General features: G+C 35.5%; 1 protein-coding gene across 12 annotated transcripts in view; it reads right to left on the reverse strand.

Moving 5' to 3' along the window:
- ATXN2 (ataxin 2) overlaps nucleotides 1-17,352 on the reverse strand; it is a 115,152-nt gene that overhangs the window by 34,863 nt on the left and 62,937 nt on the right. For 11 of the 12 annotated variants that reach the window (XM_072802530.1, XM_072802520.1, XM_072802519.1 and 8 more), the window contains exons 6-14: nucleotides 15,297-15,421; nucleotides 13,371-13,462; nucleotides 12,481-12,678; nucleotides 10,801-10,979; nucleotides 8,758-8,967; nucleotides 6,004-6,186; nucleotides 3,407-3,604; nucleotides 2,942-3,049; nucleotides 2,613-2,683 (exon numbers count right to left, since the gene is read on the reverse strand). In XM_072802530.1, the coding sequence (XP_072658631.1) occupies nucleotides 2,613-2,683; nucleotides 2,942-3,049; nucleotides 3,407-3,604; nucleotides 6,004-6,186; nucleotides 8,758-8,967; nucleotides 10,801-10,979; nucleotides 12,481-12,678; nucleotides 13,371-13,462; nucleotides 15,297-15,421 (1,364 nt within the window). The remainder of the gene's footprint in view (nucleotides 1-2,612; nucleotides 2,684-2,941; nucleotides 3,050-3,406; nucleotides 3,605-6,003; nucleotides 6,187-8,757; nucleotides 8,968-10,800; nucleotides 10,980-12,480; nucleotides 12,679-13,370; nucleotides 13,463-15,296; nucleotides 15,422-17,352) is intronic. The other variant, XM_072802528.1, reaches the window with a different exon arrangement.

Raw genomic sequence — 17,352 nt, forward strand, 5'->3', positions numbered from 1 at the left:
AAAAATTTGCAAACCATGTATTCCATGTAAGACTTTTACACAGAATACATACAGAAGTCTTATAATAAGACAACTCAGTTTTTAAATGGGCAAAGGACCTGAACAGACATTTCTCTAAAAAAAGATTTACAAATGGCTAATGAACACATAAAAAGATGCTCAACATCATTAGCCATTAGAGAAATGCAAATCAAAATTACAGTGAGATACCACAAGGATGACTATAATAACAAAAACAGTAACAAGTTTTGGCGGAGAAGCAGAAATCCTCCTATGCTCCTGGTGGAAACATAATACTGCAGATGCTTTGGCAAACAGCCTGGAGTTTTTCTCAAAAGGTTAAAGACAGTGTTACCATAGGACCCAGAAGTTCCACTCTTATGTATATATACCCAAGAGAAATGCACTCAGGTGACCAACTTTTGGGTTTCAACTCAGGTCCTGATCTCAGGGTTGTGTAATCAAGCCCCATGTCAGGCTCTCTGCTGATTGGGGAGTCTGTGAGATTCTCTCTCCCTCTCTCTCTGCCCCACCCCTTGCTCGCACACACACTCTCAAATAATTTTTTTTTGTTAAGATTTTATTTACTTATTTGAGAGAGAGAGAGTGCACAGCAGGGGAAGTGGCAGAGGAAGAAGCATGGCAGGGAGCCTGATGCGAGGCTTGATCCCAGGACTCTGGGATCATGAAGATGCTTAACCGACTGAGCCATCCAGGTGCCCCTAAAATAAACAAAATGAATCTCAAAAAACAAAGAAACAAAAAAACAATGAAGTACTTAATGCTTAACCAACTGAGCCATACAGTTACCCTTAAAATAAATAATTAAAAAAAATAATAATGAAAAGCATTATGTTAAGTGAAAGAAGCCAGACACAAAAGGCCTCATATTACATGCTTCCATTCACATGAAATGTCCAGAACAGGCAACCATATAGAGAAAGAAAGTAGACTGTTTAGAACCTAGGTAAAGGGGATTGGGGAGGGTGGGGGGACAGGGAGGGTGTGTGTTTGAAAGCAAAAGATCAATGTGACTCCTAAGGGGTATGGAGTTTCTTTTGGAGGTGAAGAAAATGTTCTAAAGTTGACTGTGGTAATGACTGTATAATTCTGTGAATAAACATAGCTACTGAATTGTACACACTTCTATGGCTAAATTATATGACATGTAAATTATATCTCAATAAGACTGCTATAAGAAATATACTAACTCATGCTTCAAAGTAAAAAGTTTTCTTTCCTTCATAACATAATAAATTCAATGTAAGGGACGGAATGCTTGACTGTAAAAAACAATGCTGAGAAAATAAAAAGAAATGGGCAATACCTATAGCATGAGCTCATTTACATCAAATGGAAGATCATGCAAAATATCACCTAATCCTTAAGAAGATATTCAGATGCAGTGTAAAGAACTGCAAACTCTTCCCTCTGCCAGGGGATGCATCTGAGAAGGCCAAATACACAGGAGGCCTTTAATTGTGTTGGGGTGCATGACATATTAACCTGAGTATCTGGGCATTCAGAAATAATTCTGTCATGTCCATGGATTAACTATGGCTTAAAAAATTAAAATTTAAATTCACAACCACTAACAGCATTAAGTTGAATAGATAAGTTGTGATAAAGTATGATATATAATATTTTTAATGGTTCCAATAAATATGAAGCTATCAGCAAAAAAAAAAATATTAAAAGTTTTAGGAAGCTAACACAGGCTACGAAAAGGCTGCCTTTTGCATTTGATTCATCTCTTAAGTCAGCCATTTTCTCAAAGACTGATAATCAGATCTTTTCCTAAGAAACTAAGTTTCAGGAAGACTTCTTGAATTGGTCCCAAAATATGACTTGATATGCAAGGTGTATTAATTTTTTTTTTTTTTGCAAGGTGTATTATAATAAACATTGTGCGAAAGAATGCAATGGTCACCCAAGAGAGATTAGAGTAAGTTCAGCAAAACTTAAGACAGAAATGATATTAGAGACCAATTTCTACCACAGTACATTTGTGCACAAAATGCAAATCTGCAACTACCTTAGAACATTGGGGTCCAGTACATCTTCGATTGGCCCCATCAGATAATGCCTTGGCTTTGCTGTACTCTTCAATGAATAAAGCAATCAAATGAGCACCAAATAATAACTTATGCTATGACTGGCTTCAAAAGTCAAAAATTCTTTTTCATTGATATCTGTATAGTTCTCAAAGCTCATGATTTTAGTTACTTACTGAAAGTACAGACAGGGGCACCTAGGTGGCTCAGTCCATTAAGCAAATGACTCTTGATTTGGCTCCGGACGTGATCTCAGGGTCATGAGACTGAGTCTTGCATCAGGCTCTGTGCTCAGCCTGTAGTCTACTCGAGAGTCTTCTCTCCCTCTCCTTTTATCCCTCTCCCCCCTCCCATGTTCTCTCCCTAAAAATAAGGTAAGTAAAAAGCACAGGTAAAGAACTTCAAGAGTGGTTAGCTTTCTATGGACATGGTTCAATGTTTCTGGATGTGTATATAATGCATTTTTGTTAAATGAAGGATTTTTAAATTCTGAAAATTTAAAAATTATGTTTAATATTCATTTTTAAAATTCTAATTCATTAAACAATAGCAACTTACCCTAAAATCATTCTTAAACTTCTTTAAGTCATCAATCTGTTTTCTATGTTCAGAAACAATTGGTGATATACCTGCAAAATTATGAACTGTTAAATATAAACTTATTGTAAATCTTTAACTTAAAATTCTTTTAGGATGAGATATTAGAAATGAAAATAAACTTTTATTCAATATATTAATTACAGTTTTTGACATCTGTCAAATTATGCATTTAAATATGCACAATCCTAAGAAAAAGTGTTGACCAAAAACAATCTGTACTGGGCATGAGTTTAGACATCTCCTTCCTATTTCCACAATTATACTGAAAGACTTTTTAAAGCTCTAACCTTTATTTTCAGTCTTTGAGAAGCTAGGTGATGTCTCATTGGGCTTCATATTTTCTTTATTCCCTGCAGGAGAGTTCTGCCTCTGATCTTGAAGCCTGGAATCTTTAGCTAAAAAAAAAAATATATATAAAGTAAAATGGGAAAATATTTAACAATTTTTATTTCTTACAGTTTTTGGAAATAAACATTTACATTTAACCAGAAGCTTTTCTCTTTTGCAGACATATGAAACACCAGTAACTTTATACTGATATTTACTACTTAGAATGTTAACTCTCTTAACAACATTCAAGAGTAACATATATGAAATTAGTAGGATATAAAAACTAACTTCATTTACAAAATTTTAAATGTATACTCAAATATATACCTATAAATAAACATAGCATTTTTCATATAATTAACGTTAAACTCTAACACTCAAGTTCACAAAAGATATGGAGCTGGAAGCCCTTTCTTACATACCCTCAATCGATGGGGTAACAGCTCTGTTGGATGCAGGACTGGCAGGCGTAGGAGATGCAGCTGGAACAGGCATAGCAACAGCTTCAGCTGGAATAATACCAGCTTGAGGAGAAGCAAGAACAGGCCCACCAGGATTATTTCCAATACTGTTCTGTCTGGGAGACCTGGGTCTGTGAGTTTTAGGGGATAATCTTGGAACTAGAAAAAAGAAAAGTTATCCATTACATTCTCAGCTCAAATGTCACTTCCTCAAAGAGACTTCTTTGAAAAATCTAGGTGAAATAGTCCTAAATCAACCACCATCCCAATTATTCTTTATCCTATCAACCTGTTTTCTTTCAACGTCTTAGGGATTATGGTGGTAATTGAAAACACAAATACCTGAAGAACGGCAGCAATTACTAACACCTAAGTACAACTGTAGTTTTTCCTTGTAACTAAATAGATTTAATTCTAAAAGGCAGTGCTTTATTTTTTTTTAATTTATTTATTTATGATAGTCACACAGAGAAAGAGAAAGGCAGAGACACAGGCAGAGGGAGAAGCAGGCTCCATGCAGGGAGCCCGATGTGGGATTCGATCCTGGGTCTCCAGGATCGCGCCCTGGGCCAAAGGCAGGCGCCAAACCGCTGCGCCACCCAGGGATCCCTAAAAGGCAGTACTTTAAATGAAATTAGAAACTGGCTTTCTAAGACAAGGTAATAACCACTTTTTAAGATGAAGACAGCAACATTCTCCACTAAGAAGCGAGATGTTTCTTTAATAATGACGTGGGGTGAGGGGGTCCCAAAGAAACAGGCTTGTTTCTTCTTCAAATAATAAACTCAAATACCTTTTGGCAGCTTGCAGCCAATCTCGTATGTTCTTTCTAGTGACCTCAAGAGCCACTTTACAATAACAAAGAAAACCGAGAACCAATTTAGCCAAAAGCAGAAGATAATTGACCAGGAATCATGTTCCACCTGACCTAAATATCTAATAGGTTTCCTATTCCATTATAAATCAATTCAAAGGTTTAGAGAAAATGGTTCCATTTGCTTCATTTTAGTGGTCCTTTACTTTTTTAAGTCACAGGATCATGGGAAAGGAAACCATCTGACACGTGTCATTTTTCTAATTAGTATAATAAACCTATAACACCATCCTGTGTGTATTTCCAATAAGTTTTTATTATTTCACTTCTAGAATTATGCTGTTACTCTCACAATTCATTTCCAGATTCTTTGAGTAATGTCAGATGATGAATGGTACAATTGAAGAAAAAGAGATATATTTTTTTTAAGATTTTGTTTATTTATTCATGAGAGACAGAGAGAGAGAGAGACAGAGACAGAGACAGAGACAGAGACATAGGCAGAAGACGCAGGTTCCCTGCAGGGAGCCTGACGTGGAACTCGATCCCAGGACTCAAGGGTTACAACCTGGGGCCGAAGGCAGGCGCTTAAATTGCTGAGCCACCCAGGCACCCCAAAAAAAGATTTTTAGAAATTATATTCTCTTGTTAATTGAATTATTTCCTTCTAATAACTATATCTAATTTCTAATTCGATTATACTAATAAAATATCTAATTTCTAGTATCTAATTTCCTTTGGTTTTCCTTGAAGATGGTATATATCAACTAAATTTAATAGAATTGGATATATTTTTTGCTTAAGCTTAAAGATCTTTTTTAATTTTTTTAAGATTTTATTTATTTATTCATGAGAGACACGGAGAGAGAGAGGCAGAGACACATGCAGAGGGAGAAGCAGGCTCCTCGCAGGGAGCCTGACATAGGACTCGATCCCAGGTCTCCAGGGTCATGCCCTGGGCTGAAGGCAGCGCTAAACCACTGAGCCACCCAAGCTGCCCCCAAGATCTTTTTTTCTTTTAAAGATTCCATGTGCTGATTAAGACAGATTATGACTAAAAAAGCAAAATCACTGCATGCCCTAACTTTCCACAGTTATCATGGAAGCAAAACATTAAGTAGCAGAAGCAGTTTCAGACTGAGCTTACAGTTAATCTTTTTACATATCCTTTATACTTTTATAGCTGCTGTCAACACATTCCTCATCTAATCAGATAAAACGGGCCCCTTGTGTATGTTTGATATTCCTTGTAAGAGAAATACAATCAGGAATTAGTGCCATATACAGATGCTACAGAAATAGAGAACTGTAAACCCAAAATAAATATTTGTGGAACGAATCCATGGACAAAATTGCTAAGACAAGAAATAGTCTGTCCAAATGGTGTTACATACTGTATTTGTTTTATATTTGAGTGATACTTATAAAACTATGAAGTATGTTTATAATTTATGAATCTCATATGAATCTTATCATAAGACCATAAAGTAGAATAGGAAAAAATTACCCTAATCCATTGAGAAAACTGACATTCCAAACAAACACATGGTTTTCTCTAAAACACGGTGAATATGCGGTGCATGCCAGAATAAAAAAAAATATGTTTCCCAATTCCTGGTTACTCCACTACTTTTAACATATATACTTATTATTTCTCAAACAGAGCTTGAGCTCACCCCTTTTTACATGCAGCAGAGTTATAGAATGAACACTGTCATTATGCTCCAAGCCAAGTGTTACCTACCCCCGCTGACCACTGATGACCATGTGCCCCCTGCGGGACTAGTCCTTGCTGCTGGAGGAGCAGCTGCTTCACTTGGTGGGGTATGGGATACAAATTCTAGGCCACTGGAAATGGAACCCCTCCCAGCAGAAACTCTGTGATTTCGAGGGTGTCGCTGGGCCTTTGGGGACATCCTTGGAGGCCCTAAGAAAGGAATATTGAACATCACATAAATGCTACAATGTTCATCAGTACAACTTTTCTGCTAAGTACATATGCCCATTCACACATACATACGCACACTCTCTAATTTCTCCTAGGTTATAAAAGAAAGAATATAAATAAAAAATCCAATTTGGGGCCATATTCTTTCAGAATTATTTTGTGGAATGCGACAATGTTTTACAAATAAATTTTATATTATTTCCCTTGTTTTTTAAAAAAAGAGAGGGATGAAGATGGTGTTAAGAAATTAAACATATGTTTTAACACAAAGATTTTTTAGCAATTTGTTTCATCTATATCCATTACTTGTGGGCATATAAAGAAATGTAATCAATTGTTAATAGAAGTTATGGTTACATGATAGGATAAGCCTTATTTTACCATAGACTTTAAGCTTTCTCCCCTCAAATTTTCTATACTACTTCTAAAGTCAGAAAAAAAAATTTTAAACAAAATGACTATTCATCCCTATATACTTTTATACTATTGAAACATAGTAATATATTTTACAAGCCATGCCTTAAAACAGTCTTCACCTGTTTCTCAGTCTGTCTTCACCTAAGCAGTTCTCAGACTGAACAGACTATAAACTGAAAATTCTATTGTTAAGGCATAAAAGATTAGAATAGATATTTGGAGAAGAAATTTGTACTACATGAATTGTGAAAAATTCTAGATCATTAATTGTCACCATGTTAGTGACTTCCATTTCTAGAGAAAGTTACTCTGCATTTGAACAAAACAATCAGGTGAAATCAGTAGACAAAACAGCTCTCAGTGGAAAAGCCAGGCAGTACTAATATTCAGCAAAACTTGTTCTTAATGTCAAAGCCAATGGTTCTCATTTTGACCTTCCAGTCAAACTCTTTTTTTTTTTTTCCAAACTCTTGAGCATGTCAAATAAACTTGTGCCCTCAGTAGGAATTTAATCATGGACACAATCTTAAAAAGAAATGTTAATGTTATATATTTTAGTTTTCAACTGAAGAAATGATTTATATAAAAAATGACTTAAGAATTGGGTATCTACACATCATATATATTTTTTTATATCCATTTAGAGAAAAAGACCAAGAAGTCATAAGACTTGGTATAGCTCAATGAAATTAAACTCTAACTTGAAAAACAATTCTTTCTTTTTGGTAATATGTAGAATACAAACTACTCTTCTATATTAAACACAGAAAACCACTGTGAATTTAATAGTTTATTTAATAGTTCTATGTATTTAATAGTTCTATGTTTGAAGTTCACACTTTAAAAATGTGTGTCACCTGACTACATAACTGGAAAACATTTTAATTCAAATTAGTTAAAAAGACTGCATAATGTAGCAGCTCTGAATGTGCAAAAGGTATACTTCTGTGTAAACAGTCCCTCCATAAGCAGCCTACAACTTGTTGTAGTGAAGATATTCATACTCACTAAGGAGTCCTATTTTGTTCAAACAATGCACTACAACTAATACTAAAACAGATTTTAACTTTTCATTTAGTGGTTACCATTACCAGCACTTTCCAGCAAGGAAGTCACCTTGAAAATCAATGCAACATGCTGTTCAATGTTAGCCACTTAAATCAAGATCACATGACCTCCCTCTCCCTAGATGGCAACAATTTATTGAAAAGTAGCCAACATAGCTTTCTCCAGGGAAGCACTTTATGCCAGAAAACGGTCTTAGTCTCAACATAAGCTATATCAATTATGATTTTAATGAACAAATCAGATTAAAATGTTAACACAAATACCCTGAGATAGCATTAAAAGGACTTATCATTCAGGAAGTAGCTTTTTTTAACATATGCACTGCATTTATATTAAAATGTGACCTTTCTATAATACCTTCATGTATTTGATATATATCAATGGTGGTATTACCATCAAACATTGCATGAGAATTAAAGGATTTTTTTTTGACAAGGACAAATGGTTTTTATTAACAATGTTTTATCTTAGATGATCAAGGACTTCTTTCAGATTAAGACTTTCACTAGAACATATTACAAAGGTAATTTTCTTAAATTCCTCCAATATAAAACCAATCTCTGTATTATAATCTAAGAGTAGACACACAAAGGCAGCTATATGGAATGTCCCTCTCAAAAAGAACCCCTAAATCACCACTACTGCCTATGGCCAACAAGTAGGTTCACTAGTACCTTGGCCAAGGAGCTGTAAAATGATAGGTTCTGTAGTAAGTCCAAGACCAGGTGAACAGAGTTCCACTGTTTATCATTAACCACTGTTTATAGTGTATATTGAGAGGGACAAAAACATGAGGTAGACCTTCTGGGGCTGTAAAGGATCATCATTATTACCAAAGATAAACTCCCATTCTTATAATCCAAGATAGTTCATAGCTTCACACAGCATTTATTCAATTTCTCTCTAGTGAACAAAAGGTTAATAGAAATAGTTTTAATAAACTAAAGTTAAAACACGGAAATTATAGGTTATTAAATAATGAAGAGGAAACTATTTTGTAATTATAAACTCACATAGGAGTTAAACAAAGACAAACAAAAACATGAACAAATTGTGGTATTGTACCTTCTGAAGACATGCGTTTAGGCATAGTAGAGACAGGAGCTGGAGAACCATGAGCAGAGGGGTGAGACGGGGGTCTGGATGGCCGCGAGGGGGGCCTGGAGGGCGGCCGTGTAGGGGTGGCTGCCCGAGGTGGAAGAGAGTTGGGACCTGACTGGTAGCGAGAAGGTGGGCGAGAGGAAGGAGATGGGCAAGGCGATGGCCAGGGAACACCTGACAGAACAAATGATATGAAGGAAAGTATAAAAACTAAAGAAAAAAATGAGGGAAAAAAGTAAACAGAAAAAAAAGTAAAATGACAAAAATGATTTCTTGTACATTTTAACCCTTTGAGGACAGTCATTTGAATTGTGATAAGTTTTAGCATAACTTAACTCACATGAATTCACATTTTACTTTAACCTCCTTAAAATTAAGTCTGTTTAAATGAACACACGTTCCCAAAGGGTTAATTAGGATCTACACATACTATTGAAGAAGACAGTTAAGACTTTGCCTATTAATCCTGCTTCTATAACTGTTTCTCAATAATCAATTATTAAAAGGAATATAACATAAACTAGATAATTTCACACAATAAATCACAAAACTTAGAAATAAGACTACTTACTATATTAGTTTTAGCTTTTGAAACATGAAAATAAGCAGCAACTAGTATATCCCATTAAAAATGCTGGGTTTTTTTATAACCATCTGTGATTTTCATATAGTTTATACTTGAAGGTAAAATTCAGTTTGAAATCTCATTAAGCAAGTCCATTTAGTAGAAATAAAACATTACTTCTATTTTTTAGAGTCACAGGAGTGACAAAGGTTAATATTCATCACCTTTTCAAAAAACATTTTGATCTTATCAAATTAGAAAAGGGGGGGGGGGCCTGCTAAGCAATTTATGCAGTTGAACACTTATTTAAGTGACTGCTTAATAAACAATGCAACTATAGAGCAGTCATCACCAAATAAATTGACAATAATGGATATGCAAAGATCAAGATACACTATGTGTAACATTACATAGCACTTACCTTATCTCAGGAAACAGTCCAGGTCTCCTCTCCATAGGGTTCCACACACTTGAGTATCATACATTTCCTAGCCCCCTTCAGCTTTTTACTTGAAAATTCTGTTCATGAACAACTAAAATTCTTTACTCAGTGAGCAAAGAAATTTCATCCCCAATACTAAGTACAGAAAATACTCAAGAGTGTTTATTTGGAGAGGAATTCTGGAGAAAGACTCAACAGAAATAACTGAAATTGGAAACTTAGTGTTCTCTACTTTTCTAACTTTCTGAACCTAAACGGCTTAAACTGAATGTTCACTTTGTCCCTTAGGTTAGTAAGATAGTATTGCTGTCCAGTATTCCTGACTCACATGAAGGATCCATGACCTATAAGCTATATTCAATCTTAGATTTAGAGGCAGAGCAGAAAAATATCTTCCTACTAAAGATGCAAATCTGTCACTGTACTTACGCTAAGCTTCAATATCCACCCTTTGACTAAGAGTTGTTTTTTTTTTTTAAACACATTTCTTGAACTTCATCTTCCTCACATGACTCTTGGTCATGTCTTGTATGTACATGTATTTGTATACCTCAAATCCTTTCTTGGAAGTAAGCAGAATATTAATGGGTCAACAGTTAATAAGAATTAATCTATATGAACCACTGTTTCACACAGACTAAGATTTTCCATATAAACTATGTCTAAGTAACTTTGTCATCCGGTGTTTTTAAAATTGAGAACCTACCCAAAGTTTCCAATTTCTTTAATATGTGGAGTGTTTTTCGGTCAAGTGAGTATCTGTTAAATTTAGCACTTTATCTTAATACATATTTCATCACAGTATCATATATGCCAATGACTTACACTAATTTTACTAATTTGATATCCACAAAGGCAAATTTTAAATAGTTTTGAAGTAAAAACTACTCCACAGAAAGCACTGAAAGTATGCATGCTCTTACCAATTATGTTAATCTTAAATATTCAGAAAACTATATATTTGATTGAGGACATTTAGAAATTTGGTTAAAATACTTGCCTCCATTAACTACTCTTTGGTCTGAACCAGAATTCGGGTTGAAATCTGAAGTGTGAGAGGTGGATCTTGATGGCATGGAGCCCGATCCAGGCTGGCCCATACGTGGTGAATTCTGTCTCCCACTTCCCCAGGATATGACTTCTCTATTTCTTTGTCCAGGAGGAATATATTTATTTTCCCTGAAAATGAGAGATCCTTTAAATCATTTTATCCTAATAGATACCAGGCCAATGAAACAAATCTAAAAGTAATTTAGGCAGAAGTGAATGCTTGTTATTTTTATAAGGTTAAACACCAAACCAAACTGTCTCACTCCCAAACACACCCCTATTCTTCCATCTTACCCTGAGGTCTGGCCTCTGACCTTTCCCTTCTCTGTCAGATTTTCCTCCTAAGCAAAAAGTTTAACAGATGTGTGTTCTCATCCTACTTCGCCTCTAAATGGCTGCTTCTATCAAATATAGTCTGTCTTTTTGAAATTTTATTTTTCCTTGGCTTTCTCTACTTTCTTTTCTCTTGGATTTCTTTGTGGCTATTCATTGTTTTTTTTGTTTTTTTGTTTGTTTTTTTTTTTAATTCAACATCAGCAATGCTGACACATCCTAAATCCACAATGTCAGTCCCATAGTCTCAACATCTCCCACTGAACAAATTCATCTCCCACTGAACTTAAATTCAAATCATCAGACTCTAAGCTGTGTCTTCAAGAAAGAATTTGTATCTTATTCTACCAGGTATGTAGCTGTTTCTCACATGTTTACTAATAAATTAATCAAAGACCTGCAAGCCCCTCAAATGCAATAAATTTAACAAAGGGCTCACTCTATCTCCCCTCAAACTTGCTCTGTGTTTTCTATCTCCACTACCAGTACAAATATCAATTAAATTAGTTATCAAATAAACCTCAGGCTCACCGCTACTTTTCCTAAAACCTTTCTATCACCAGCCCTAGCCTAGATGATTACCAAACCAAGTCCTCACACTTTTAAGAATTTCAATACACTAACTAGTCTCCATGTTTCAGCCATTCTCAAATGTCCCAGAGTTCATTCACATCATTCCCTGCCTATATAGGGTACTCTTTAACAGGACACAAGCCCTTCATTATCTCAGTTCCTAACACCAGCTGCACCAATGCACCCTCAACATCACTCTGTTCTAGACATATGAAACAACCAGCCTCATCCTCAGTTGGACAGGTTCTTTCACATGTCTTTTCACCATGCAAAGAATGACTGACTCTCTCTTACTTTTGAGCAGCAGACGGGGCTACTATTCTATCACAAAATGTCACCTCCTCTGTGAGACTTTCTCTGACCCCATTGGTTACATGCTAGTTCTTTCTCACTCTGAACATACCTTGAATCTAGCAAATCCTAGTAAACTGTTATTATGTTCTATGCACTCCCCTATTTGATTGTTTTTCTTTAAGTAGCTCTTCCATGCCTTGGCTTGCTCATCATTGTACTTCCAACAGTTGACTTCATAGAGCTGATGCTCAAAAAATATTTTCCAAAATTAATATAATCTTTTCTTTAGTAGAATCTTAAACCAATTCCACTTGCATTCTCTACCTAAGCTACATTAAAGGAAGATGAAATATAATAATAATAATACACCTTCTCACACAGACCTTGAGTTGTGTATCCAAAATACTGCATCATGATTTCCTTTAAATACCTAGTGTTTATGCTGTGGCCCTCACGTTCACTGGAATTTCTCTGAACGGCTGTGTATTTTTCTTCTTCACTCCTATCATCATTTTCCAGGGCCACCCGGGCTTTGTACTGGGCACTTGATTCAATTTCTTCTGCTAACTGGTTTGCCCTGGCTTCTCGTTTTAAAAATTCTTCTGAGTTATCCCTTTCTAAGGGTACCCTGAAACATGAAGAAAAGAAAAAGCAAAGTGAGTATTTTAAAATCACAGTGTCTGTATCTGCCCCAATCAACTACTAAGAGAGTTCAGAGTACGAAATATTGGTAAATATTTTAAAGAGTTACAGTGATCTGCTCATGCATATCAAAGCAAGAAAATTTTTTGTTTCACTTTTCTGAGGAATATAACATTTCCAAAACTGGTTAAATTAACTATTCCCCCATAACTCTACACTTACAAATTTGGTGTTTTTACAACTTAAAATCAAAAGCAAAATCTATCTAGAGTATAAAATTAGGATAATGGTAAACTAAACTACATTTATTCCCTGTTCTAATGAGAATTTATCAGCTTAGGCAGTAACAAGATTAATTCTTTCACATAATGTTTAACTTTAAATCTGACAGAGGGGACCCTGGATGGCTCAGGTGGTTAAGCATCCAACTTTTGAGTTCAGTTCAGGTCACAATTTCAGGGTTGTGAGATCAAGCACTGTGTTGGGCTCTACAATGCGTGTGGAACCTGCTTATGACTCTCTTCTTCCCTTCTGCCACCTCCCCGTCCCTCTCTCTTAAAAAAAGGTAAAATTAAAAAAAAAATCCAACAGAAACATTTATTTATTTAACATCCTAATAGAAGTTGATGAAAATCAAAGACAAAAGCACTAAAATAAAAGCCTATTTTTTAAACTTACGTATATGAAGATAAACTGCTATCATATGTAGACACTACACCATAATTTTCTTCATTATACCGAAACATATCATTGGGATCCCATCCATTAGACTAGAAGAAAATAAAGTTTATAAAGTTTATTTTTCAAAATGACAAAGTATTTGTCCTCTTTAATTCAAGTATAATCAATATATTAACAATGTCTATTATATATAGTAGCAAAATCTAGCCACTTCAGTTAACCACTATTAATTTCCTGGACATAATTCTAGATGTTCTCTATGTATACATTAAGAACATGATCAGTTAAATTAGTTTTTATTTTTAATTCAAATAGATCTTCTTGGGGTGCCTGAGTGGTACAGTCAGTTAAGCTTCAGCTAAGCTTCTCGGTTTCAGCTCAGATCTGATCTCAGGGTTGGGAGATCAAGCCCCGTGTCAGGCTTCATGCTCAGTGCAGAATCGGCCTGGGTTTCTCTCTCCCTCTCCCCCACCACTCTCCCTCTCCCTTCAAATAAATAGATCTTTAAACAAAAAACAAACAAACAAAAAACAAATAGGATCTTCTTGTTCTGTTACTTGCTTGTTGTTTTAGTAAGTCTTGACTATCTTTCCACATCACAATATCATCCCTTTTAGTGGAAATACCGTATTTCAATTGAATGGAGGTACAGTAGGTCTATTTAATCCATGCCCTATGATGGACAGAATGTTTCCAATTTTTCACTATCAGAGATAATGATGCAAAAAAAAAAAATCCTTACACATTATCATTTGCATGTCCTATGGACATACCAGGAGAAAAATAAATTCTCAGAAACTGAATTGCTGGACCAAATGTAGATGTGTTTTAAACCTTTATAAACATTGCCAGAATGCTCTCTGGCAACTTATCAATTTATCCACCTCACTATCAGTAAAAATGGAGTACCTGCTTCATATCCTACATAGGTGATATGCTCCAGAGACCTGAGAACCTCCACATTAGGTTTTATCGGATTCTTTCAAGTCTGAAAATGAATAACGATGATGTGTTGCCTATGTATTTTCAGTTTTATAACTGGACTTAAACATTAAAAACAGATTTGTTATAAAGACTTCTCCACAATATTCAATGGAAGATTCTTATCCAATTCATAATTTGCTACCTAAACACTCATTTTTAAAGGCAAGAGAGTTTGCTTTCTGTATCTCTTAGAAATATAATTTATAGAATCCTAATGATAGTCTTTACTAACTAAGCATTTGACTTATAGATGATATGTTCAGATGATATGTACTTTTAGAAATAGTAAATTTTTGTAGAGAATGATCCTGACTTTAAGACCAAGAAATCTACTTAATGCTTTATTTCTAATGTAATCTACATATCTTAACAGTGAGTACCTCTTCCTCAGACAAGAAACCCAAGAGTCATACTTGGGTATGACAATTAAGATACCACTTTCTTGGGCACCCAGGGGGGCTCAGTGGTTTAGTGCCACCTTCAGCCCAGGGCCTGATCCTGGAGACCCGGGAACGAGTCCCACGTCAGGCTCCCTGCATGGAACCTGCTTGTGTCTCTGCCTCTCTCTCATGAATAAAAAATAAAATCTTAAAAAAAAAAAAAAAAAAGAAAAAGATACCACTTTCCTTAGGATCCCTTATTCTGTAAAGTATCCAAAGCAAAATATGCCAATATTATCAGTTTCCCATGCTTCCCAATTTAAATTTGTAAGTTGCTTATTATGATTGATTTAAAAACACAAAAGTCATTCATAAGCATCTCAAAGAAGATTTGTCTGTATTTACTGCTTGGGGGAGGTCTCTATTCAGACAATAAAAATGCTGCTTTAAATATATTCACTACAATGATGGCAAAATACTTATATTAAAACCAAATGATAAGATGTCACACCACATCACATGACCACAGTCTGATACTAAGCAAAAAGATTTTACTTACTACATCATTTTCCAAAGCTTCCAGTTCCTCACTGGTAGTGAGTTCACCTGCATCCCAAGGCTCCAGGTCCTTTTCTTTGTGTTCACCATTTACTTTAGCACTGATAGCAGAGTCAGTAAAAGCATCTGCAAAGGATGGACTTAGCTGAAAGATCATACAGCCAGACAATGGGTGACACTAATACATAAATTATCAACAGAGATATGCTAAAAATACTTATGATAAAGAAAGTATAACAATCACTAATGGTATGCATTAAAATGTATAATGCTTCTAATACAGTAATATTAAAAAAACTTTCAGTAAAGTATGTCATAATTTTAAGACACATGAAATGTTTTAATGTATTCACACCAGTCATTATATTAAAAATAACTACTTTGTAATTCTATTATATTAAAAGTAATTACACTTCAATAAAGAAAATTTCTATCAACCCATCTAAAATAGGATGTTTTTTGTTTAAAGGACCCATTAATTAGATATAAGCTCAGAGCTCCTATAGCCAAACATATGCAGATATTTTAACTTTCCAAATCCATGTCTATATGGAGGGGTCAATATCCTAACATATTCTTCCATTAGTAACTGAAACCATTCTAAGTGAGCAAGCCTGTCACAGAATCCAGTTTCCCCTATGGCCACTCTTTTACAAAGTTCAGGCCCTACAGTGTCACCTGTCCCCAAAAGGTTAGGGTGACAGATCTATCTACCTGGACTTCCCACCAACACTTTGTCACTTAGTGTGTCTTCTTCTAATGTTACCGAGGAGCAGTAGCTTGTGAGAACATCACTATGTTCAGTTGACAGGAATTATTTCATAGCTGCTGTCCAGCAAAGAAAATTTTTCTCTAGTTGAGTGTTAAGACCTGGTAAGTAAAGGTCTCCTTGGACAATGACAGTATTAGAAAATGCTTTGGAGATACAGGCTTACATTTAAATGGCTGGGCCCACCAAATATTCCCTAGCACAGGGCTGGGGAATAATATTTCTGCTGATCTGGCTCTGCCAAAAGATACTAGCTTCTAGTCATTGTGCCTTCACCCATATTATAAGGTGCCACCAAGGAGTAGGAGGAAGGAAGAAGCAACAACTATGTCTCTTCTAACGGAGACAATTCCAGAGGGATTTTTAAATTTGCTATGACTTCTGGTAACAGTCATGTCTCCCTTGGGGCCAAAGTGATAACCTAAGTAAGAAATTCAAGCCACGGGATCCCTGGGTGGCGCAGCGGTTTAGCGCCTGCCTTTGGCCCAGGGCGCGATCCTGGAGACCCAGGATCGAATCCCACATCGGGCTCCCGGTGCATGGAGCCTGCTTCTCCCTCTGCCTGTGAATCTGCCTCTCTCTCTCTCTGTGACTATCATAAATAAATAAAAATTAAAAAAAAAAAAAAAAAAAAGAAATTCAAGCCAGCAAATTTAGGCAGGGCACTACAAACCTACTAGATCTTACCTCCCCTTATCCCAAACTAGGGGTGGGTGAGTGTGTGTACATGCAAACCAGGAAATAAAAGCATAACTGTACCTGTGAGCTTAGCTGCTAGCTCTACCAGCAGCACAGCTCCCATTGCTAGCAAGTCTAAGACCTAAGAGCATTATCAAGGGAGATTCCCAAGACTGGCAGGCCTCAGATGGAGGTGGGATGGACCATCCACTGGAAGATTAGTGCATTTTGGAAAAGCTCTCTAAGAGGTCTAAAAGATCAGTGTTGTCTTCATAATGCCATATTCATGCTGGAAGCACTAATGGCCCTATCAATTTGACTTTATATGACATTTACCTAAGTCAAGCAATACTATGCTTGACTTAGGTGACTTAGGTATGCAACTATCATCTTTAATTGTACAAATTCTTGGTAAACATTAGTTTTGTCTTGTTTATTTTCAAGAACGTGAAGTGCTTCAAGAAAACATCAATAATAACTTACATTAGGATGCCAAAATTCCCCATTTTCTCACAAAACTAGAATAGAAAACTAGACTACAGGAAAATTCCAAACCAGTCATGTCATCTTCTATAAGAAGTGATACATTTATTAATTTATACTGCTAATC

This window comes from Canis lupus, chromosome 27 (assembly GCF_048164855.1).
Source record: "Canis lupus baileyi chromosome 27, mCanLup2.hap1, whole genome shotgun sequence".
NCBI lineage: Eukaryota > Metazoa > Chordata > Mammalia > Carnivora > Canidae > Canis > Canis lupus.